Source organism: Tympanuchus pallidicinctus, unplaced genomic scaffold (assembly GCF_026119805.1).
Source record: "Tympanuchus pallidicinctus isolate F22 unplaced genomic scaffold, pur_lepc_1.0 scaffold13, whole genome shotgun sequence".
In the NCBI taxonomy this organism is placed as follows: Eukaryota; Metazoa; Chordata; class Aves; order Galliformes; family Phasianidae; genus Tympanuchus; species Tympanuchus pallidicinctus.
In genome coordinates, this window is record NW_026294648.1 from 1,794,767 (window position 1) to 1,820,033 (window position 25,267).

General features: G+C 45.7%; 1 protein-coding gene and 1 long non-coding RNA gene across 3 annotated transcripts; both read left to right on the plus strand.

The window, feature by feature from the left end:
- Nucleotides 1-5,155: 5,155 nt before the first annotated feature.
- Nucleotides 5,156-9,044, plus strand: LOC128075937 (uncharacterized). Of its 2 annotated transcripts, none has more exons than XR_008204156.1 (3): nucleotides 5,156-5,257; nucleotides 5,643-5,728; nucleotides 5,966-9,044. It is a non-coding gene; the product is annotated as an uncharacterized LOC128075937 (long non-coding RNA). The 2 variants fall into 2 exon arrangements; XR_008204155.1 differs by having other exon boundaries at nucleotides 6,104-9,044.
- A 9,837-nt stretch (nucleotides 9,045-18,881) lies between these two features.
- Nucleotides 18,882-24,905, plus strand: VMA21 (vacuolar ATPase assembly factor VMA21). Its single transcript, XM_052673144.1, has 3 exons — nucleotides 18,882-19,021; nucleotides 20,645-20,754; nucleotides 21,948-24,905. The coding sequence occupies exons 1-3, from the start codon at nucleotides 18,966-18,968 to the stop codon at nucleotides 22,088-22,090; spliced, it is 309 nt and encodes a 102-aa protein (XP_052529104.1). The 5' UTR covers nucleotides 18,882-18,965; the 3' UTR covers nucleotides 22,091-24,905.
- The last annotated feature ends 362 nt before the right edge of the window (nucleotides 24,906-25,267 follow it).

Sequence of the window (25,267 nt, forward strand, 5' to 3'; positions counted from 1 at the left end):
CACATCTTTGTGGCTCTGTTGGTTTGTTTTTTTTTTTTCCTCCAGGCAAACATCCTTTCCTGCATGTAAACACTGACATTTCTTTCAATAAGCTTCCAGCAGAGGATTGAAATAGTTGTGTCCTTCCAGAAAGCCAGGTTATTTGAATACCTCCTACTTCTGACGGGCATTTGGGAGGTACACTTGGCTGTGAGGAGGCTGCCCCAGTTCTGCACTGCAGAGAATGCAGCGTTTCTTTGAAGAATCGGAATCTCAGTAATTTATGATTTTATTGCTCCACTTATACCTCAGCTCATATTTGTATCACAAGTGACAATGTTGCATTTAAGGGATTGGAAAACTGGTTTTGTGTGGAGCAAAGCGTGGTCAACTGCAGGTTGTGCAGAGCACACAGGAGACAGAACCCTGAGCCACAGGGAAGCTGCCAGAGTTAGAACTTACGTTGTGCAGTGGGAGGCATATGTTAAATAGAAGCTGCTCTGTAAATCAACATATTCAGAAAGGCTTCAGTGTGAAAGGGATCTGCCTTCTGATTGTCACATCAGCCTCTTCTACCTACCGTGGTTCAGTTGTAGCTTCACAGCAATGGGAAGCTTGTGGCCTTGCCCCCACACGTGAGGGATGAGGCTGCTTTGGGTTTGGGGCTAAGCTCCCCCTGGTCCCTGCTGGTACTCAGAGTTTTCTTTCTGGGGAATTTTGTGATGACCTGAAACCTCCTTGTGATCCAACACTGTAAACACGCCGATCTGCTGTTTGTTTTATAAGATTCAATATCTCCTGGGTCTGTTTCCACACTTCCTGCAAGCCAGGCTGGAATCCCCAGACCTCTTCTTCCTGCTCTGCGGCTGCTGTAACCAGGAGGAACTACACTCTGGACAGCCTAACAGCCGCGACCTTTGCAATCCCAAGTGCCTGTATTGAATTTCGTCTGAGGAAGGGACTTTTCTTTCAGCATCCTGAAAAACATCTTTGCCCTACAAATAACTTCTGCAAACACGGAAGGCGGTCACTGGTCAGAATGGAGAAAAGCCTGCTGCTTGGAGACACAGCGAGCTGCAGCATTTCGCTGGGGCACCAGGTGCAGTGACTGCACATTGGTGCTGGGCTCAGATGGAGGGCAGTACGAGCTCCTATGGTGTGTGCCCATAGCTGAGAGGTCTTCTGCAGAGTTTGGAGTGCACCAGGACAGGAGCCCGGGGGGGGGAGCTGCACGCAGTGCTCCGCCTGCAGGAGGCCAGGGGCAGCGGAGAGGTTCCCTTCATCCTACGTGAGCTGGGATGCTCCGTGTTTGTGTTTTTCATGGTTTCATAGCCTTGCACAGGAAAAAAAAAAGACTAGTTAGTGCAAAAAGCACGCCATATGTTGCTGCATATGGCTGAAACATCTGCATGTGTACCCAGAGATCTGATATGTGTAGGGAGCTTGTGTTACAAATCTAGCAGTGGAAGAATTATCTTTGGGATTTGTGTGTGTATGTATATATATGTATAGATATATGTGTATATACATACATACACACACATGTTTTAATCTTTGAGACCTTAACTATATAGTGGGTAAAGCTCATTGAGAGAACTCAGTCTCTTGGCTTTGCCTTGATGGTTTCATGAGCAAGCCATGTACACAGAAGGTATTGACCAGAGCGCCAGATTCTTTCTCCTATGTCTGCTCATACAGTACCCACAGGGAGGGAATCCCTCATCCCTGCAAAGGGTACAAGGAAATACTGCAATTCAGTGAGTAAAGTGATGATTCTGTGGTTCCAGCTGAGCTAGGAAGATGCAGCCCCTGAGGAGCCCCTCACAGGGATCTGGAGCATGAAGTGCTTTTTCTAAGCACATGTGAATGCAAAGTATCCACCTCCTTCTGTTGTATTTGCGACACAAAATTCTCAATCACATGTAAATTCCCCCGAACGTTTCAGCAGATGGTAGCTTTAGGCAGATGGTGGAGGTGGATAGAGGGTGAAGAGATGGAAAATCATCTGACAAAACTAATGGAGGAACCAATTGAGCTAGTCCATAAATATAAATGCATTCCAGACTGCGTTCTGCATACCTCACTTTGTCATCATACAGAGGGTGGACTACTGATGGGGAAAGGCAGATGGAAGGTGGGGGAAGGTGAGTCAGCAGGCTTTGATCATGACTTGGGTTGCTCACGGGGAAAATTCTTCACCTGCATTTTCCCAGTTCCCCTGTGCAAGAAGAGACGTTAACGCACGTGGGGTTGGTGGGAACACCTGAAGGTGGCTGCCTACAAGGGGGCCACCTGCTACGGAGGTGGTGGTACATGGAGCAAGGTGCCTTTCTGCTGCTCCAGCCACCTCCTTAACAGCACTCCTGCAACAAGTGCCTGAGGCACATCTTTGTCCATGCAGTGTTACGTTTGACAGGGAAATAACTGAATATATTTCAGTAGATCAGAGAGCTGACTACACACGCACAGGCATCGCACACAAACCTCCCCAACTGGGTTGTTTCAAGACAGCTATAATTAGGTGTAATAACTGCAATCAGAATTAAAGCTCCTTTTAATGGGGATACTTACTTCTTAACTCAGTATTAAAGCAGTGTATTTCAATATTGGATAAACACTTCAGAGAAATCAATGGAAACTAAATTGCACAAACAATTGATTTGGTCTTGGGTAAAAACTGTTGGGGGGGAAAGAAAGAGAGAGAAAGGAGTTCAGATTGAAGTCCTGGGCCTCAAAACAACATGAGCTAAGAAATAACGTGTCATCTACTTGTTCCATACTGCACATAAGAAAACACATGATTCCTAAGAAGGTTTCTTGGATGGCAGAAATTCCTACATACTATTTTAATTATCATGTGCCAATAGTGTAGCATTTGTGGAAGGTGTCATCTAATTAAACTAGAATTTTTAAGTACCAGCCAGCAAGAAGGGCAGTAATAAGGGACCAAGATCTGTCTGTAATGCAGATGGGATGTGCAACTGTAATAGTATGGCTGTAGGCAATATTTAATTGAGTAGTTAAATTATTTTTTCCAGATGGGAAAATAAATTACTGCTCATCTCTGCAATTTATTTTAGCTTCTCCACTTTCAGTTTCCTGAGGGAGTGGTGAGGGAGTGTAGGACATCCCTAAATATGTCCAGGATGATTTATTCTCCCTATATGCCACAAACCCCCTGCTTTAAGGAGAATGGTGTATTCCACACGGAAGGTGGAATATATGTGACTGCAGCTGCGCTCTCACTCTTTTGAAGGATACTGTGCTGGTCAGCGTGGTGGGAGCATCCCTATACAGTCACCTGGTCTCTGGCTCACTGCTATTGCTCCTTGGCAGAGAACCCAGGCAGCTGTGACTCCTGCAGCCTGGCCCCGCTGAGCTGCTGTGATCTTACAGGTCCCGCTGTGTCCTTATATGCGCTTACGAGATGTCTGTACATTTAAAAAATACATCTACATTCTGCAGCCAAATCCAGAGCATGTGCTCTGCCAGCACTGTGCCGTGTGCCTGGGAAGATTTTCCAAGCTCTGGGACAGCCTGAAAATCTTCCCTTTGGCTCACGGCTTTTTGTAGCTCATGATTATCCAGGGAAATTTTCAGCTTTCATTTTATAATTCCTCAGGTCGCCCCAAATCAGCCAAACAAGCACACAGAAATACACAGCACTGTCTGGTGCGTGGGAGCAGAACGCGAAACATTAGTGGAAAGTTTCAGTTACTTATATTGGCTCCACATGATTTCAGATCTCCAGGCTGGATGAACTTTTTCCACAACCAAGTGTCCCCATCCAATCACGGCTACGCGATGCTGCATTAGCTGCAGTGCTTTCTGCAGGCTGCAGGAGCACGGCTGCTGCCCATGGGTCTTCTGGGACAGTCCCTCCCAGGAGCAGAGCTGGCTGCCCAGGTCAGAAGCAGGCTGGGGTGCTGTGTGCAGGGCTGGGGTAGTTTTGACAGAGCGCCCTGAGCCTCTAAATGGATTTCTCCTGTCTGCTGCGTGATTCGCAGCCTGTCTGAACACCCGTGCTTTTTGATATTGGGGACGTAGCATGTCTGTTTATGGCAGAGTGCTGGATTCAGTCTGTCTGCTTCCAGATGCGTTCACAGCTGGCTTTGCTCTTGGGCAGTTCTCCTTCCAGCTGCAGACAGATGGAAGTAACCACATTCTCCATAAAATTCTGCCAAAATTCAAGTGGGGAGGGGAGGGTGAGGTGCTTGGAGGTGCACATGCAGCTTTTCGGGCTTCCCTCCCAAAGAGCTTTGTGCCACTGCAGGATGATCTCCTTGTTACTGGAGTATTGTGGCACCTGAAGGTAACATCAGGGGTTGGAGAAAATGGCTTTTAAACCTGGATGTGGTCTATTTTTCGCCTCGGTAAAAGTACTTTGTTAAAAAGCTAATCAAAGATTGCTTTGATGAACATGGATGCTTTCATCACATTGCCCAGAAACTTCACGGGCTGTCGGAGATATATTTGGTGGAAAACACTAACTGGAAGAGCAGACGGTCTCTGAAATGTTTCTCTCCAGACACACTAACCAGAGTGCTTCCAAGATGCAGAACTGCAGTGAAGCTGGCATGAGACCAGGAGAGCTGTGCTCCATCTGGGCTCTCATCTGTGTGGATCCCTGGAGCGACCACAGGTATGGGCTGGGTGACAGCTGAGCTGCTTCACGCTCACCTGGAGGTGTTGAGCCTGGTGCAGAGACAGCTCCATGTCTGGGAGTAAGGAAATGCGTTCATCTTCTGAAAGCTCGTGGCCAGGAGGTGACCCAAGTCCCAGCACAGTCTGTAAGGACGCAGGGCTGTTCTGCAATTGAGAGTTGTCCCCTCCATCCTCCTGTGCCCTGGCTGCCAGCCCTTCTGCCCTTCACCTCAATCTTGCTTTTAGCCAGACCAACATCAGCAGTCCTGTAGGACTACAGTAGGAAGAGGTTCGCTTCTCCTAATTGTGTCCTCTCACAGCCCTGCAGGTGCCTGACCACAGCAGAGGCTGGCAGCATGGCCACAGCTGCTCCCTGCAGTGAGACCTGGGCTGCTCAGCAGGAAGGGCTGGGCACATGGGAACTGTCGGTCACAGCCTGAACCTGACTGACCACCTGAGGCGAGCAATGCATCAGCCACAGGAACAGGGGTGAAGGCAATTCACCTGTGCTACCAGAAGGGGTGGAGCCTGGCTGCAGCTCTCCTAGACCCCATTTAACAGCTGACTGCCGCTGAGGAAGGTTCTCTTTCTGGAGATTGCTTCTTGTGGAGTTTGGTGTGAGCCTACAACACCGGTGAGCATTTTTCATTTATTGTCTTTCCACAGTGATGAGCCTACTTAGCCTAATCTCTGTACACCTATGGGTTGTACGCTGGGAAAGAGGCCTCTCCCAGCAGTGGGTTTCAGGCTGATGGCTTTGTCATCCTTTCAGAGCCCAACTGAGAGAAGTGGGTTCATGCAGCTGTGGATATCTGCTATCTTCTCTGCTGGCACCACCGCACCTGGAGCTGGGAGAGAGTGCCTTCCTAAGCCCAAAATGAAGGTGTGATGGAAGGAGGCATGTTCCAACCCTGGCAGTCTTATTTTTTAAATGAGCAAGCACAGATGCTTTCTAAACTGCCTGGAACATTAATTTAGTATGCTGCTTCTGAAAGCATTTTACTTTCTTTTTCAATGAGACTCTCTCCCTTAGCCTGGTTGAAATCTTCCATGCAGCCAGTCCCTAAACAGTGATGTGAGGCAGGAGCAGCTGCACAGTAAGGAGGTAAGGCTTGTTCTGCACCCACAGCTATAAATCAGCAATAAATTCAATCTCCAAATATATTTTATTGCATCTCCCTGCACATCCATAAATGATGTTCCATATTGTCATTGCAGAAACAGTAAGTACTTACAATTTCTACATTTTCTTTAATTAAAATGTCTTTAAAGCCCGAGTACAAATCAAGATCGGATTGCAGTGATTTGTTGCTCTCACGGGTGGCTATTTATTCCCATTCAGCTCTTGTGCATACTCCATGTCTGCAACGTGAGAACAGTCCAAACTTCTGAGTTTAGATCTGATGGTTGAAATCTTTGTAGAAAGGAGTATTTTGCTAGCTAAGCCTCAGCTTCAAAAGTGCTTTTCTCTGCCTCTCAGATTGTTCCTGCTGTTGACCATAATAGACTGCTCATTAGAAAGACCCTGACAGCAATGGGCACAGATCTATTTCTTCTCCTGTGATGTCTGGCTAGGCTGTTCCAAAAGCAGATGGATCTGGGAGAAACGTAAGAGCAATTCAGTTCTCGTGGTGAGAAGGAAGGCTTGCTGGGCAAGTGGCATTTCTGACCCTCTATCAGCCACAGCTGGACTGGCTGACGGCTGGGGGAAGCTAAGCAGGTGTGGGGGGGGCTGCTCCCTCTAGAAACCTTGCACCAAAGCAGGCAGCAGGAAAGAATGTAGCAAGGTAACTGGTGGCATTGTTCCCTCTGTGAGGAGACCCTGCAGAATGGGCTCAGGCTCCCCTTGGCATCAGGAGAAAGCCCCATGAAGCGCAGACTCCTAGGGTTTGGCTAATGGGACTCCTTCCATCAACCCCTTCATTGCTTGTGGAGCAGCAGCATGCTGCTGTGGAGGAAGTCACTTTGGAAATTCCATTTAGGACCTGCACTGGAGACATTGGCTTGCAGAAGTTAGTGAGTGGCTGCTCCTGCCAACAGAGCTCCATGCAGAAACGCAGCTGTGCTGAACAGCTCCCAGTCAAACAAGAGGGAAGCATCACATAAACTCCAACCTCTTATCTCTTGTGCACAACTTGAGAAAAGTAGCAGTGTGTGAACTTTGCGTTGCATCGTGTGGATATCATGGACCAAAAGCCTGCAGAACTGATGGTGCTGATTGTGCAGGGCTGCAGCTGTGAGGGGCACACAGGTTGGTCATGCCAGCAGGCTTCTGCCTGCTGCTTTGTTCCCCAGTCCCCTGCTGCTCCAGGACTTGCTGAGATGGATGTAAGCCACTGACACGTTTCCATGGGTACCTGTTTGCAATGCTGCTCTTGGGTAGCTTTGTCTCTCCCAAAGTCTGAAGCTTTGCAGTAGCTGTTGTGAAGGGTTTGTGCTGTTACTGCCCACAGCAGGGCAGGCGAGGTGTGCTGCTCGCTGCTCCTTTCCATTCAGGGAAGTGCTGACATGGCACAGCAGGTGCCGTGTGAAGAAATCCAAGCTTCTGCCAGCTGCCCACTGAGCTCTGCAGCGGTTTGTGCCTTCTGAGAGGTTCATTTAACTCAGAAGCAGCACTGCGTCTGCACTTACGCTGCTTCTGGTATCTAGGCTGGTTTCTGAGAGTGCCTACCTAGAGCATTCACACTCCTGCTGTGGTGCGATGCCTCTCGCTAGGTCAATGCGATGCCTGAGCGTGAGCACCTAGAAGTATGAAAAGCACTTGTATTTGAGGAAAAATAATTGCTATTTCCATCCAGACAGGATCTGCAGGAGCCATTGCTGAGCCAGGCTGCCCGGAGCCCTGCGTATCAAGCAGACACTGCCCTCAGGACAGGGCGTTCTCTGCTCTCTGAGGGCAAACACCAGAGAAGCGACTGTGGGGAGACTCCTGCAAACCCACCTGCAGCTCCTCGCAGCCAGGCTGCTCACAGCCACACCATCCCCACTGCTGCAGGGATTTTTTTCCACGTGCAGTAACACAACTTCTCTCTGAGAGACTGCTTTTGCCTTTGGTTGTGCTGCTGTTGCCTTTGGTGCCCAGAAGAGTTGCTCCAGGCTGATTGGTGCTCAGCCATCCCTTTCATCCATCAGTGCCTGCATTTTTGTCTCTGAATTTGGACTTAGAGCCCCTTGAAAGAAAATAGGAAGGTTATTTCATATGTGAAGGAATTTATTAAGCCTGGACCTGGATCTCATTCTTATGCAATGCAAATGAGTAATAACAAGCCTTCTTCATTACCAGCTGAGCACTTGGGCCATGGCTATTAAATCCTCGCCTCCCTTCAGTCTGTTTCTATCAGACTGCCACATTAAGCTGCATCCTCATCGGAATTCATAAAGCCAGCCCAGACTTGTGTTGGGATCTAAGCCTGCAAAATTAAAACTCGAGTAGCAGAACACAATATTTCTTTGGCTATTGAGAGGAGCAAGCCGGGATATTTTGGGGCATGGTGTACTGAATGAGGCGTGACATCACCTTGATTACTTGTGATAATGAAAAATTTCACAACAGCCATATGGCAAGGAAAAAGAATAAGGGTCCATTTATCTCACTGCTCTGGTTTGGTTACATAACACTGACATAACGAGCAGAACCACCCTGGCTTTTGTAGTCCATGAGTGGTTTCCATCACACAGCCCTGACTGCATGCCCTGGAGGTGGCTGCAGAGGAGCACCCAGATGTGTGCAGTATCCACTGACATGCCTGGAAGAACAGCACTGCATCCAGACCTTCGCACGTGAGAGACCAATGTTGATTCTTTGAAAATCTTTCTGCTAGTTGGAGTTCTGCTGTAACTCTCAGCCACCGAGCAGAACTTTAAAAGTATTAATGACCTTTCCTTGCATAAAATGAGAAAAGCAGGGAACTGCCTAAGAGAGCAGCTGTGATTCCAACCTCTTTTTTTATATGGGAATCCCTTTCTACTAGGGACCTGCCCTCAGCTCAGGCTTTCCATCAGCAGATTTGTTCCAAAACACAGCTTCTCCCTCAAGCAAGCTGACTGCATCCCTCGTGCAGGAGCCCTGGCTGCTCCAGCCAGGCAGAGCTGGCACCACATGGCAGAGCCCCAGTCACAGAATCACAGAATGGCCTCAATTGAAAAGGTCCACAGTGATCATCTAGTGTCAACCCCCCTGCTGTGTGCAGGCAGTCCTGCTGCCCCAGTGAGACCCCAAGCGGGAAAAGGCTTCTGGTCTCTTCCCCTTAAACTGTGCTGCTTTTTGTGGGGAGATCAGGTACTTGGTAAAGCAATGAAAGGAAAAGGCCCCGTGGCTCTCTGTTGCAGGAACTAACTCATTTGTTTGGGAGTACTGAGTGTCAGTGATGGTTATGGATTTTATACTATACTCCCCCTTGAGTGATTTCACTCCTCAGAGACTCGCTATTCCAGTTAATTTGAGTTTCAATTCAGAATTTTGAGACTGGAATTTAGATTCATTTCATACGTGAATGAGTAGCTACCCCAGACTCAATCATTTCTGGATATTCAAGGCAGGGAGGGATTTAAACTTCTGTCATGTATTCCAGAGGGAGAACCTACTTCTTCCCAATCTGGGATGGTGACTCCAGTCACTAAAATGGGGTAAATGGGTTGGACAGGGTAGTCGCTGCTCTGGCTTCTGTGAGCTCTGAAAATACCAGCTGAGTCGAGTCCCAGAGGTGAGAAAAGTAAGAGGAAGAGTGAAAAAAGAGTGAAAAGTAAGAGTAAGTGTGAATTTGGATGGAATTTTGCATAGGCTGAGCACCAACTGTTCAGCCTGTTGTGGATCCTGCTCTGCTGGTCTGCAGTGACATGCTGAGTGAAAAAATGATCTCTGGGGGAGCTCCTCAGAGATTTGGTGAAAGAAAGGGGGAAGCAAAAGGCTGTGAGCTGCCTTTTCTTTGCAGGTGAAAACTATCAGCACTCTTCCTGGAGCACTTCCACAAACTGTAATTATGCTTTTGTGTATCAAAGGAGAAGCATGTTTGTACTGACCTGGTGTCTGGGGAGATGAGATATTCCATCTTGGGAAATTGGCACCCTGGGGCTGGCTGCCTGCACACAGCTATTGCAGGGTGCAGATTCCCCTTGCAGTGTGGTCACGGTAATCTGACAATATTCAGCCAAGGCAATGGCAGTCTTTTATGCTTTTATTGCCTTTGGGTCAGGCTCCAGCTGGTCAAATGGTGCTAATGCTAGTAGGACAGATTTTACAGACCTCAGCCTGTAATTTCAGCACTATTGCATTACCTTTAAAAGAAACAGAAACTATCCCAGCGAGACACAGATTATTTAGATAGAGGGTAATAGAATGGAATCATAGAATTGCTCAGGTTGGAAAAGCCCTTAAAGATCATTAAGTCCAACCACAATGTAACCATTCTACCCGAACCTCTGCTAAACCACGTCCCTGAGCACCACATCCAAACTGAAGTCTAAATTGGTACTACCTGCACCTCCTGCTGTTTCTGGGCTCCTGTGCAACCTTTCACTGACATCGCTGATGGTGCAGCAGCGCATCTCTGCCACGGCGAGGTCCTCACCAGGACATGGGCAGGGGCTGGGAGGTTATACAACCTGGAATTACGCAGTGGCTAGTAAATTATGGCATGCGATGTGGCTGAGCTAACTTCCCATAGCTTAACAGCCCGAAAGAAACCGATTTGAAGAAACGGGCAGCTCGCTTGGAGGTCGGGCCTTTCAGCCGTGCGTGCGCTGGAACGCGGCGCGATGCCCCAGCGGGCCATTCCCTGCTGCGCAGCGCCACCTAGAGGCGGCACTGACAGTGTCTGCTGGTGCTGTGCCTTCAGAAGCGGCTCAACAGCCAGAGTTCAAGTACAAGACTCGGAGTTAACCCTGAGCCATCACCGACTGCAGTTTTGTACGCTGTGCAGACAGTGTAGTTTTCCTTTGCAGTTACAGAGGATTTCCAGCGTGTCCATTTCAGTTTGTAACGCGGGAGCTGACCTCAGTCACAGATCCAGAGCAGTGCTGGCTGGAAGGGAGCTCTGGTCCCCACTGCAGCTCCAAGCAGGATCATCACCACCACTCGCTCAGCTCAGCTGCAGCCTTACCGCACTGAGTCTTGAAAACATCCAAGAGTAGGGATTTCTCTGTCGCTCTTAGGGCAGCCCGTTCCCATGATGCATAACCCCTGCCAAAGAAGAATATCACACTGGAGCTGACTCAGTCCCCAAGGACATTTAACGGCAGTTTTTATGTTGTGGCCAGCCAACAGATATGAGATAAGCTATCAGCATTAACATCAGCTATTGCTGCGTGACCCTCCACCTTTTCCTTTCTCACTTTGCTTCCACAGGCTGTTAGTCATTACTCCTCAGACCGCTTCCAGACGTGTCCTCCTGCTCCTCTTCAGCTGCAGCTCTTCAGTCCAAACGCAGCAATGTTTGCTAGTTTGTGCTCTGATGAGAGAGATCATCGTTCTGCCAGAACACCATGATCCTTAATTGAGCTTGCTGATAACCACACATCATAATGGTATCAATTTTTCAGCGTATGAGATTAATTTTGAATGGGAACTTCTAAACTGAAGGAGAGTCGGCCAGCAAAAAGCATGTTTGTTTCTCTGCGTGCAGCAGTTACCATGTCTTCATACAAGATTTCATTAAATGCCCATCAGAGGCCAAATCCCTACTAACCTCAGCAGACACATTCACAAGCAGAGCAAGGGAAACGCCTCCCTGCAACAAAGCAGCATAAGATTCAATGAAATGTGAGTATTATTTATTTAGAAAATAATTGCCCTATCACTGGCGGGCATCGGTGAAACGAAAGCATCTGCCATCTAGCCATGGGCTACTGCTGAGCTAATGCTCACTCTGCCGTGTGCTGCACACGCTGTACTCTCATGCGTACCGTTCACTTCAGCCCCTGCAGCCTCCAGGCATAACTGGCACGCAGTGATTCTTCTTGGAAGCTTTTTGTGTTTCACAATTTCTAATCTGTTTAATTCCTAACTTTAATGCTTGTCTGTAATTTTTAATGAGTTGGGTTGAGAGAGACATTTCACACTGCGCCCCGTGGAGAACCACTTGTGTGCTACTTCTGCTCCACAAGTCAGCTCAGTTGCAGATCTGGGGAAGGAGCAGCAATCTTACACTAGATTGGGGAAATGCTTGACAGAGGGAACAGGATGTTTTCTAATTTCGAGTTGCTTTTCCTTGCACCCAGCAGGAAAGCTGGGCAAAGAGACCCTGCTTGCACTTCTCTGTCTGCACTGACAGAGAAACCAGGAGCTGTGCTCTCAGTGAGTTACAGGCAGGCCATGCTGGCCTCCTTCGAGCAGTGTTCTGTCACCTGAAAGACAAACTGTGGCTCCAGCAGGACTCAAATGTCTTGTGGGTGAATACTGGATCAGAACAAATAACTCCTGTCAGCGTAGCTGACCTCGGAGATTTTTATTAGCTAATTAAGATGCCACACGCAAAGGGCAGATTGAAGCTACAGTCTTGCTTAAAATTTAGCTCTCTCTTAATTGAGTTGAAGAAGTCTGGCTTACATCCTAAACTGTTGGCATCTTCTATTGCTACAAGTATGTTGCTATTTGTTTTATTGGAGAATGCAAATAACATCAGTGACATACTGATAGATGGCTCAGTGTGTAACAAGATAGGGGAAAGCTGGTAATTTTGTAAATTTTAACAAATTGTATACATGCTGTGATGGGGCTGGTGCAGCTTACTGGATCTCTGCAGTGCTTTCCAGGACACAGGATGAACAGGGACCATTTGCTGTGTCAGTTCCAATGAAAGTAAAACAGAGATTTTCAGGAACAGGGAGGAGGGAAAGTAATTTTCTTGTAATTGCTGCGAAGCTCATTGGAAATCATGCGCTTTAAAGACTGTTTCAGCAGAGAAAGGACAGATTTTAAAATCTTCCCACACAGTATATTTGTACAGTATTTCCTGTGGTGGTGATGGATCATTTATCCCGAACTGTTATTTCTTATCTCTCGTTTGAAGCACTCGTATCTGTACTCCTTTATCTATCTATCTTTCTGCAGGCAGCATTTCTGCTTAGCAGAAGTCTTGCAGCTCACCTGAAGTCGGATAATACTGTAGGAGTCCTGGAGGTATGCAGCTAAATACGGTGAGGGACAACTGCTCAGAATCTCTACTCTCTCCTGCCAATTGCTCACAGTTTTTGGGCAAAGATTTCCAAGCCGTTTATCAAAGGATGTTGTGAGGTCTGCCAGGATCTGGCTGGAGTCTGAAACCTTTGAATTCTAAAACTCATTTTGAAGGAATTTTGGACTTTAAGAGCTTTTCCTAACCAAAATGAGCACTATATTTTATCAGCTGGATTATATTCAGAACGGAGAATTTGCATTCATGTCTCTCGGTGGGCTTTGGAAGTACTTTTACCCCAGTACTGTCCTTTTGAGGACTAAACATTAGAAGTAACTGAAGGAATTGTAGTATTAAAAACAAAACAAAGCAAAGCAAAACAAAAAAGCCCAGAACAGTTGGCACACAGAACAGTTTTCAACCAGTGCACATGCATGCATATGAATGATGATAACAATTATATTCTCACTCCCATTCTCAGCCATTCTGGATGGACCACAGTCACAGAATCACAGAACTGTAGGGGTTGGAAGGGACCTCCAGAGATCATCGAGTCCAACCCCCCTGCCTAAGCAGGTTCCCTACACCAGGTGTAGGGATCACAGCACTGAGCTGTGCTTTTGGTTCCTTGTGTTACTTTCATAACCAACAGATAGCCTTACTAAGCATGTGGGACTTTTATGTTTGTTTCTGCCTCTGCAAGATGAGGGTAAAATGCAGATGGTTCTTTGATGAAATTGCAGGACTAGTTCCCTGAGACAAAGGCTGAAGGGCCATGAACCTCCTCAAACTGGCAGAGGTAGCAGGGGAGACAATGCTATCAGTGCTGCCCTGTTGCCATATGACCACACGCAGTGGGTAAGAAGGGTATAACATAGCAGTTTGGCCATCTTGATTGTCTGGCAGCAGAAAAACCTTCTGTGACAGAAGGAAAGCCGTATGGGTATGGCCATAATCCAGCCCTAATACAAAAGAGGTTTTCCCTCTTATTTTATGCTAACAGTCTCAGTCTTGAAGCCAAAGGGGAATGGTTTACACTTCTGAAGAAGTCACTGGAGATCTGGACTCTTCCTGCTCCTTCTGTGCTCCCCTGCAAGCATGATGTGGCTGTAAGCCTACCATAGAAACTATCTTTTGAAGGGAAAGGGCTGTCAGCCCACAGCAGCACAGTACGAGCAGGGCTAACAGGCATGAAGTCTTCAGTTCCCATTGCATAAAACAACATCCTTTTTATGAGCAGGTATTATTCAAGCCACAAGCCACAAGCCACACACGCATTTCCAATGCTATAAAACACATCTCTTGAACTGGTCAGGAAACAGCTGCTTTTTCCAATTTGTTTGTGTTTGTACAGTGGGGGACTCCATTTAATGTTTGTCACGGAATCCTCTGCTTTTCACGCTGACAGATCCCTCTTCCCCATCGCTCCAGCCCTGTCCTCATCCTGCCCTGTCCAGTGGTGCACATTCCAACCTCAAAACTTGCTCTGCTGGTACAAGGAATTGCCTTGGATGTATTTGTTCCAGCCAGCATCTTGCTTCCAGTGGTGCTTGCAAATGCTGCAAGAAAACACAACCTTTTCTACGTCACCTGCTGGGAGCTGGTGCTGCTCAGCTGTGCACGCCGGGTGCCTGCAGAGTGCTGGGTGCCTGCAGAGTGCTGGCTGCTGCAGCCTAAACCAATTCCAGGGCCAGCTGGCAATGAAATGACAGGGATGATGGCGGGGAGGGCTCTTGCCTGTGCCTTGCCACTAATTGGTTTTCTGGTTCAGGGGCAGGGAAATTTGCCGGAGGATCGGACAGTGAAGATAAACTAACACAGGATAAACACAGATGGCGCAGCTGTTGCTTTATGCCTCTGCTGTTGGATATGGAGGTACAAAAGTCTCCAGTTGCTGATGCTTTTTTTCTTGGGCACTTGGAGCGTCCCAGCTGTACTGTTTTGGCTGGAGATTCTTTTTTTTTTTGGAAATCATATGGATTACCTAGAAAAAAAATCTCCTGTTTGTGATAAAATCCTTTTGGCAAAGGTGGAAAGCAGCTTGTAGTCTGTCTCAGCTAAACAGTGCTGTGAATTTTTATCTAATAATCTTCTGTGAAATTAGTTAGATGTGACTTTTTTTTTCTGGTTTTTGCTCCCATGATCGAGTTACTGTCAGTGAATGGATTTTCACCCAGCCCTAAGCTCCAAGGCAAGCCTGGTGCTGGTGGCAAACCCAGCCCTTCCAGGCTCTGCGGCAGAACTTGGGTGCTGAATGTCACAGCAGCCCGCTGACAAACGTGTCAGTCTGCAGCTCGGAGGTTATCGTGGTGAACTCTCTGAGGTTTTCCAAATTCTGAGGACTTTCCCATGCTTCCTGACACCCTGATTGGGATGATTGACTCTTGTTTTCTTCTTTTTTTTTTTTTTATAACTCTGTAGAAGAGAAACATCGCCTCCATCATTCTCCATTTCCACAATGGCCCCTTCTATTTTCTAAAGCTATAAGCCAAAAAGAAGTGGGAAGTTTGTGTGTACGTATTTGTGTGTGTGTGTGTTTGTGCACCTCTACGTTTTGGAAAAGCACACCTCAAACCTGTGAGACAAATGTACAACTTCGACTGCATAGTCAGTATTGCCTGGGCAGCACCATAATGTCACATACTGACCTAATTCCTGTAACATGTACGATCCGTTCCATTTGCCAGAACAGACAAAGGGAATTTCTTCCTCTTCACTTGAGTTCATTATCTACAGTTTCACTTGTAATTGGTAAGTATGGGTTGATTTATATCAGCTGTGGGAATGGAGCCTTTCCCACTCTTAGTGTAGTTGCCTCAGGTATTTCACAATGTGAGTGGAAGGCAGCCATTTCTGTCAGTAGCCCTATGTTTTCTCTGAAAAATGACAGTAATTATAGCTGGAGGTGGAAATCAGGCTGGGAGACTTCTAACCTCCATTAGCTAATAAGAACATCTTAGCTCTTTACTCTGATTTATCCTAGGAACGGGCAACAGGGTTGTAACAGAGACTGTACTCCCATAAAGCCCATATATATGGTTTCTTTGTTAAACCACAGCATTAGTGATAGGCTGGTTCTAAATCTAAAACTGGTGCCCAATTCTGCAACATGTTCTATGTTTTCCTTTGAGAACTTGGACTTTTGGACTGCAGTATTGGGAATAAACACCTCTTTCTTCCTGTAGTGCAGAAGTTCAAAAACAGTCAGAGAGTATTTGCAGTACTGCTGGAATTGTAATAACTTAAAGAAAATGAAAGGCTTTGGTAGAAAGCGATAACATCTTCACATATATCAACTGGCATCACTGGAAAAAAGGGACAGTTTTCTGGCACAGAGCCTTTATTATGGAGCAAAAGAGACTCACAGCCTCTAGAATTATCAGTTTGTTTTCTCAGTCTCTCAGGTGCTGTAATAAAGATGATATCGTGCCTTACAGATGCCAGCTCTCTAGATAGGAATTGTCCCTCTGCACTTGAGATCTAGTCACAAGCATCACACATCTTTCCCCTGACCATGGCAAACCATGACCTGAAATAAAGCTGTGTCCCACACCTGCTCTTCTTCATTTGCACCTCTGGGCTACTTCATAAACATGTAAGAGCATTCCTACAGCTAAATAAGAGCTCAGCAGCCTCAAGGCAGGCTCTACTCAGCACTGCTTGCTGCTAGGAAATGTCATTTTGAAATCTGGATCTTGGGGACCGCTTGGCACTTCTGCAGGATCAGCCCTTCTAACTTGTGTCTATTCTGGTTCCTGTAACCACCATTCCTTCCCCATATCATCTCCTGTTCTGATCATCTGACTTATATGCTCTGCTTTGACAAATCATCAAGGAAAAAACCACCCTGATTATTACATGTATGCATACATCCTCACAAGCAGGTGGTTCTGTTCTTCAAAACTGTCTTTGAGATCTTCCCTTTTTCAGCTCTGCTCGTGATGTGATGACTCTCTTTCTCCATCTGCCACTAGATGGTATTGCTCCAGCAGCACTTCCCAGCTGCTCTGCACCATCCCTGAGATGAAGCCTCTGGACGCCAGCAAGTTCAGAGGGCTCAGTCTGCAAAACCTCCTTTCTCCATCCAGATTTTGAAATGCACTCCCTGCTTCACGTGGGCCCAAACGCACTGACTTCTGCAGACACACAATGGTTTGTATTGTTGAGTTCCTTTTAATTTTGTGGTCAGGCTGCAAGGTGATTCACAGGGAGCAGAGAGAGGGGCTGCAGCACAACTGAGGCTGAGAGAAAGGGAGCTGCTCCACACTCTTGGGAACACGTGGCCAGAGTTAGGCTAACAGGCTTTCTCCCTGCTTTGCCATTTGCTGGAGCCCCTCACCATCAGGCAGTGTTCTCTGTGGAGCACCTTGCTAGGACCACATACCAGGAAAGACATCGCTCTGTATGTGCTCTGTGTTTTTACTCTTCAAGCATCCACCAATGACTGTCATGGAGGATCATGTGCTCGAATAAACCAATCTTTAGTTGCAGCTTCTTGCGCTCGCAGCACCATCTCTGCTTCAGGACAATTTTTTGTTTGCTCTATAGTCCAAAAGTCTCTGGTCTGCTAGCAATTTCAGAATACTCAGTGTATGAAAACTGAAGAGCTCAGGCAGGACCTAGTAAGTTCTTGATCTTTTAAAGGATTGAAAGAAAAAAAGTAAACAAAAGGCAATTTTTTTCACAGTTACGAAAATTTTTGAATCATGCTGTATTTCCTTTAAGTGCTCATGAAAGAAAAGTAGTGAAACATGCACAAAATTATTCAGCAAAACTATTTTTCATCTAGCAAATGAGTGAATCTGTGTGCTGAGATATGAGGTAACTCAGTATTAAAAATAAATGACTTAGGCTATTAGGCCTTGAGTTACTTGCTGCCCTTTCATGATTGATAGCATCTCTGTGGTAAGTTTATGTGAAATCATTCTACTTATATATTTCCTTGTTTTGTTGCTAAATTATCTTATGTTACTGTTGTTTCAGGGAAACAAACAGGGAAGTCAAAGTGGAAGTGGAAAGAACACAACGTATCCACTGATTAAATGCTTGTGGCACCTACATTCACATTTTTCAGTTGTCTGACATATCTTAACTCTGCACGGATGTTTTTGCCAAATCATTTTTGTTCAGTAGGAAATCTATAAACACATCCTGCTTCTGCATTTGAGCTGGACTTTGTCATCACTAGGGCTTGCTCAAACACTGCTGAGCAGCCTGAAGGGGCAAGGGACCTGGCTGCTGCTGCTTGCACAGGAGGACAGAAGGACAGCCTTGAGAAGAGGATGAAGCTGCTGTGCCAGGTCATGAACTGCGTGGCGCCGGGAGGAGGAGCAGCAACAGGCTGCAGAAATGAGGGCTGTGTGCAGGAAAACACAAGAAGAGTCACGTGTGGAGGTGCTGACTCACAGGATTCACATCTGGCTTGGCTGGGCAGTAAGACAGCAACATGGACTCACCATGAAAGGGACACGTATCCTATTGCTGCTGTGTATGAGACCAGATGAGATAGCAGCGTTCAACCAAACAGCTTCCACAAACTATTGTCTGGAGGCTGCAGCACTCTGCGTTGCTGCCAGAGCTGCTCAGTGAGCACCAACAACTCTGTACCCACACTCTGCTCCTGCTGCAGCATGTCGTGACACCCATCTGCAGGAGAGCTGGATGTGCATCCCCTCCCTAGCAGGGGGGTAAACCAAGGAGCCTGGCTGCACCAGGCAGCTTGCGGGCTTTATGTGGGAAGGCCTGGCTGTGCTGCAGCACTGAGACCCGCTGCTCCGTCACGTCTCGGTTACAGCAGGGGCCGTTTCCCTCTGGACATGACCAGAAGCTCCTCCTTTGGCAGCAGAAGGCATTTTTCTACAGCCTTTGGGCGACGAATTCATGTTTGAGGGCCGAAAGGACGCAAAGAGGACTTTCCAAAAAAATTCTGAGCAACTTTGCTGCCAGGAGAGGAGGACACCTGGACGGCTCCTTCTCCACTGGTCGACCCTCGCTTCCCGCTCGCTGTCCCCAGCAGCAGCTCGCTGTCTCCGTCAGCGGGCCTCGCCCGCGGTTGCCAGGGAGACGGCGGCGCGAGGCACCAGTTGTGCGCACGCGCGTGGCCCTCCGGCAGCCAGGCGGTGTGCGGTCAGGTGACCGGAAGCGGCTGTAATGCGGTCAGGTGACCGGAAGCGCAGACAGTGCTATCAGGTGACCGGAAGCGGCGGCAGCGCGGGGCGCTGAGGGGTGGTGATGGAGCGCTACGACAAAGCGGCGCTGAACGCGGCCTTCGCGCCCGAGTTTCGGCAGTAAGACCCGGGACCGGACGGGACACTGGCGGGGTGGTGAGGGCTGGGAGCCTGAACCGGGAGGGAGGCGTTCCCTGTGTTTGTGCCTCTGAGTTGGGGTAGCTGCCTCCGGGCGCGGCGTGCGGGAGGCCCGGGCTCAGCGGGGCCGTGCTGCGTGCCCCTGGCAGGCCCTGGATAGCGGGGCGGGTGTGCGGCGAGGAGCTCCGTGGTACGGCGAGCGTTTGCTTCTCGTGCGTAGGGAGCAGCGAGTGTATGGCACTGTGAGGGACGTGTTTGTCGGTGCCTGGGGAGTAAGCTGCTGGTCGTACTGTCATACATCCACGGTTAGGGGCTGAGCAGGGAGCCTAAATAGAGAGTAGGTTCTCATTTGCGTTGGAAAGGCATGGGGAAGCTTCAATGTGTTTATTCTTTTCACAGAGAGAAAGCTTAGGCCAAACTGTAGTAAGGGAAAAGATTCTGAGCATCTCTTCTTTAAGCTGCTTGAATGTATGTCAGTGTAACGTGGCCTAATCAGCACAAGTGATGCTGGCTTTAGTGCAAAAGCTGTGTGGCTACAAATCTTTTTGTGACTCTTAGAGAGTGAGGGTTTGCTTGATTTTTATTCCCACTTTTCCTGAGAAACATCGAGGGTAAAACATTTCAAGCAGTGCATTTGCCCCAGGTGCCTGGAACCTTTGCAGATGTCCAGGGGTTATAAAAATTGTGTGTCCCTGACTTGAATTGGCTTTGGTAGGGATTTGTGCTTCAAGGTCTGAAGGACACTTGTCATTGTTTATGGTGATCTTTGGAAGCCAGGAGGTGTTGGTTGGCTTACATGCTCATTCACTGCTGCATAAAATAATGGAGTCAGCGAAGCAGAGTGATTAAAAACTGGTAGAGGCACACACAGAGAAACAAGCTCTGTGTGTTGTTTTGTGAATACAAAACCTGTTCTAGCAGGCAAAGTCCAGGGAGACCTTACCAACAATGCAGTCCCTCCTGATTCTCCTGTTCAAGGTCTTTTATGTTTAGGTCTGGGAAGAAAAAAAAAAAAGCTATGAATGCTGTTCTAGCTCCATGTTCTAATTACTGCTACAGTTACTCCAAGGTTTTTAGTGGAAACAGAAGTTATTTTAAACAGGGACTATACCTAAAAAAGGAACTTCATTTGCAGCTTCAAACTGTTAAGTCATTCTGTGTACTTCCCTCTGTGCCCCACGCTGTGGTACTTCTCATTTGCCTGGAATTGTAGTTACTTTTTTCCAAAGAAAATGGGGAACTTGGCAAGTTTTGATGTGAAATACCATCATGTATGTCATGTGCATTTGTATCTAGCACTAGATATTTAATAACGTGAAAATAGCACACCTATGTTGTTAATATTAGCAAAACAGGAAGAGAACAGTCTAATACTGTGGCTCACCTTGCTGGTGAACTTTAACTGCCATTCCTGCATCTTTTGGAGTACTGTGGTTTGCTGTTGCAGTTAGTAAATGTGTGCTCAGCCTTTGGCACTTTTTTCCAGTGCCCTCAGTTCTTGGGAAGTAATTGGATTGCTTCTCCTGTTCAAGGCAGGCTCTTGTCCTGTGTCAGGCATGCATATTGTGACTTCCTTCTATCTGTAACTTTTCTTATTTATTTCAGAAATGAGGGTTCATTAACATCAACTTTAAGAACACTTCTATTCTTCACAGCTCTAATGATCACATTGCCAGTTGGGCTGTATTTTTCATCAAAGGCTTATATATTTGAAGGTAATTCCATCTCTACCAATTAGCATTACTATTGCTAAAACAGGGAAGTTTTTCTTTCCTCTTTAAAATGTCAGTTTATTTATACAAAGCTCTGTTATGTCTAACTTGTATACGTATCCTGTGCATCTTTCCCTGCATTGTGGTCTGCAATTTCACACTCACTGTTGTTATAGAGTGGTTTATATTGTGTACAGGTGCAGTGTTCCCCTTACCTAAATTATATCTTAACACCACACTTCCTCAGAGCTCTATCAGGATTATCAGGGATGGGCTTCCTGCAGCTGTTGCCAATTAAATGTGTGTTCAGGACAGAATAATGTTATTCAGTGGTATTTTTTCTGCATTTTAAATCATACCTGCTTTTACAAACATCAGCTGTTGAAGTCAGCTGCTTTTAAGAGCACTTTGTCAGTTTATGACTAAGTTGGAAGGTCTTCCAGGATGCTTCTCCTTTTGTGCTTACTGCTGTATGTAGTTCTCAAGGCTGAGAAATTTGCTAAATTACTTCCGAATTTATTTGTAGTGCACTGAATTGTTCTTTTTGCCAATGTGTAAACAGAGCCTTACCTTTGTTGTCATTTAATGGCAAAGCTGTCAGCATGGATGAGATTGGACTTGTTTGGAAGGATGCGTTACTGGTGTGTGAGCACTTGTCTTTTTTGTTACTCCTTGATGAGGAAAAATGATGTTTTGTCTTCTGATATTTGAATGCTTATTTCTTGTGAGAAGTACCATCTTGAGTGATGAGGAGTTGTTTTACAATCGAAGTTAAGAAGGTAGAACTATAGATTAGTAATTATTTTTCCACCGATTTTTTCCTTGTACAGTGGCAAATAAGCAGTGCAGTTGTTTTCTCCCTCTATTTTCCTGCCCTGCTAAGGTTTATGCTTTGAAAAAAAGGATGATGAGGTTTATTTGATGCTGGAGGATAATAAAGAAAATGTGGGTGTTGTAGAACTCTGAATTGTGGACTTCAAAAGCAGAGTGTTCAATCTTAAATGTTTTGTGGGGTTGCTTTATTCCAGAAACACTTTCAAGATCTGTAATTATTGCAGTGCATTCTTTCTGTGTATCTTCTTGAGCTCCAGCTTGAGATACAGCAGTATATTGAATTTTGGTCTTTTGGGGAGGGGGAAGCTATTTTCTGTTTCAGCATTCATAACTGATGTTCTTTCCTCCTTTTATCTTCTCAGGTACCTTAGGAATGTCCAACAGAGACAGCTATTTCTATGCTGCCATAGTTGCTGTGGTCACAGTTCATGTGGTGCTTGCAATGTTTGTGTATGTAGCATGGAGCGAAGGCAGTCGGCAGTGGCGGGAAGGCAAACAGGACTAAAAGGAAAGCCATCATCATCTGATACCTACAGACTGTAAATATATTTTCTGCAAATGAAAAGCACTTCAAAATGTGTAATAGATGTATGCAGAGATCAGGCTGATATTTCAACCCTGTTCAGTTATGATAAGACCTGTGCTTGTCTTGGATGTGTAGCAGTATTTTCTGTAATGCTGATGGAAGTTGTTTGTGGGTGTAATCAGCTTCTACTATGTTGAGCTGAGGAGGCATTCACATGAAACTGATTTCATGTTTCAAATGAAACACTTAAAAAACAAATCACGTAGCTATTTTTGCAAATCTTAGTATTTCTTCTGGCCTGCTCTGAGAATAACATTGGCCTGAAACAAGCATTATGTTTTAAAGTAACTAAATTGCTGTTTAAAAAGTAATATACTTTACTTGCTGTCCAAACAAAATGGAAAAGACGAGATTTCTTTTCTGTCATTAGTCCAGATCTGCATTCTCTTAAGCTAATTCATCAGGTTCCTACAAGTAGAGCTTGCTTTGTTGGAAGAAGTGGAATAAAGGTATTGGCCCAAACTGGCAGCTCTTTATGGCAGTGGCTTTGTACCTGTAGCATCTGGAAGCTATCAGAAAAAGCTGCGGATGATCTCTGAAAATCTCACTTAGGAGCATCCTCTGAAGTATTCTGACCTTCCTGTCAAAACCAGATGTTGCTTTCTGACTTCAGTAATTCGTTTTTCAGGACATCTCAGTTCAGTTCCTTGTGTAGGATGAATAGGTTGTTTTAAGAGCAACACGAGGTAAATGTGTTCAGTGACCTTGTCCTGCAGTTACAGTTTGAGTCCAAAATAATAGGCAAGCTTTGTCTCCTGTGAGGTGGAATTACTCCTTGGGGAGGTTGTGTAAGTTAAAAATTAGAACCTGTTCCTTAGGAGATCATGGGATGCCTTCCTAATGTGGAATATCCACCTTTCCTCATCTTCTATTGTGATTTTTGTTATGGTATAAAATTTAATTTCTATTTTCCTTTTCTGTTGTTTTGAGAGCATTTGTCTCATTAGTGCAGTGCTTGTCTTTCTGTTCTTCTACTGTTAAATCTCATTGAAGCAAAAGAAATGGCGTAGTGGCACAATTTATGTCCTTGCTTCTGTGTTTGTACTTGGTAATTGCTGAAGGATGCAACTGCATTGCCTGTGGTGAACTACAGCAGTAACAGCAATAACCTGCACTAATGAGCAGTGGAGGAACAAGTGAGGTACAAGGGAGAGAACAAGCTGTAGCCGTCTGCAAATGTTGTCCTTTATGAAGCAGAACACAGTGATCACGTTATGGAAACTTTGCTTCTCTTCATGTGCATGAAACTGTACACTGTGGAATGATACAATATGTTGAGCTCTTTTTCTTCCTCAGCTCTGTCTGGACACTTTCCATAGTACAACCATGGGGACACTGTTGTGTTGTAGAATAGCAGCCTAAACCTCATTTCTGTCTTGAGCTGATGTCCACAATCTGTTCAGCATGTAGACAAAACTTCTCCCCTCAGTCCCAGCAGCGCACAGAACTTTTTCTAAAGCTGTTTGCTTTTAAGTTATTGTACTTCACATCTTTCTGTTAATTTGAGCTTTTGGTTTGTTGTATTAGTTGAGTATTTTTTGAAGTGTTTTGCTTAATATAGGACTTGGAAAGATTTTGTTGCTACGTTGTCTTTTGTAAAACGTACCCAACGTTGAAACAAATTAGGGATCCATGCCCAGTAGCGAGAGAAATGTGTTCCCAGAACTCATTCCTCTCCTCAGCCTGTGTGTGTGCAACAAACACACTGTGCTGGGACATGGTCAAGCATCAGCAATGAAACCTACACTTACAGGAGAGTAAGGCTAATACAAATCGCTTTAACTGGTTACGGATGAGAAAAGTTAACATCTCATAGCACTGAAATACAAATGTAGTTTGTATTGCGGTGTGTTGGGTCCCTGTTCTCCAGTGTGTGCAGCATGCACGTTGTAGGACAAGTGCTTCACTTTGGTAGGGAATACTCTGCAATACACAGTGCACTAAATCAATGCGTGTGCTGAACATTTTGAATAATATCTTTAATAATGCTCAGGAATACTGCAGCTTACAAGACTCAGCTGTGGCGTTATTCAGTAGCTGTGTTAACTCGTAATGGTGTATGGATGTGAAAGTGATTGTTGTGCTTTACTGCCTGGGTCTAGTGCTCTGTTTTACTTCACAGGGCACAATTCTTAGATGCTAGATTAATTTCCTAGGAACAATAAGGAAACAGATTATTACCAAAAATCTGAGAGGCTTGATTTATGTATAGAAATCCTAATGTCTCAGCAGCTGGACATAGGAAGATCTTTTCTCTTTGAAGATAATGTTTTGATCAAAATGTTCTCCCTGAGAAAAAAGAGAATTTGTGAGTTCCTGGACAGTAACAGTCAAACAGCCCCGCATTTTGCCTTGCTTGGAAGTTGAAACATCCACTGAGGTAAGTGCTGCAGTGTGAGCAGTCAAGTGCTGGAGTTACAGTGTGACTTGGGAGCTCAAAGAACAGAAACTAGTCGGAACAATCTGCATGGGATACTCTGCTGGGAGCTGCGCTGTGCCTTAAACTTGCCAAGCTTTATTATATTTCAAGAGCTTGATTGCAGCTTTTTTATTAAGTGTTTATACTCATGTCCCTGTTAGAGCCTAGGCTAACTTAACTGGTGACTCACGTTTTATTATGTAATAATGATTGTGATCAGTTGTTTAAATATTGATTACTCTACAACTGTGATCAGTTTCCGTATTTTGTTGCACTGCTTTTATTTTCTATAAAAGAACAGTGTAAAATTTGTAACGATGTGGTGCTTTTAAAGTGATGCTCTAAGTTCATTATGTTACTGAGAATGGATTTGAAACAACTGCTGTTAAAAAAGACAAAACTGGGAGATGTGGCCTGCACAGTACGTGCATGTTTCTGTTTAGTGGTGATCCATCGTGTGTTTGTGTAGGTTTACTGTTAGTTTAGGTAAAACAAGTGATTGTAAGTGAATATTTTGAAACTGAGATTGTATCAGAAATTTAATCGAATGTTTCCTAAGATTATAAATGGTGGGAATAGTGGAGAGAGGTGGGGTGGAATTGAGGACTGGAAAATCAGTAGCTTCTCAAAATTAGTTTAATTTTCTTTGCCTTTTATAATTTCCCTTTTGTGTGTGT

Bases quoted from the DNA above. Each gene is read 5' to 3' on its own strand.
- VMA21 (XM_052673144.1), top strand. From the start codon at position 18,966: ATGGAGCGCTACGACAAAGCGGCGCTGAACGCGGCCTTCGCGCCCGAG. The intron at 19,022-20,644 runs GTAAGACCCGGG...TATTTATTTCAG, and splicing joins TTCGCGCCCGAGTTTCGGCA to AAATGAGGGTTCATTAACAT. The intron at 20,755-21,947 runs GTAATTCCATCT...TTATCTTCTCAG, and splicing joins AAAGGCTTATATATTTGAAG to GTACCTTAGGAATGTCCAAC.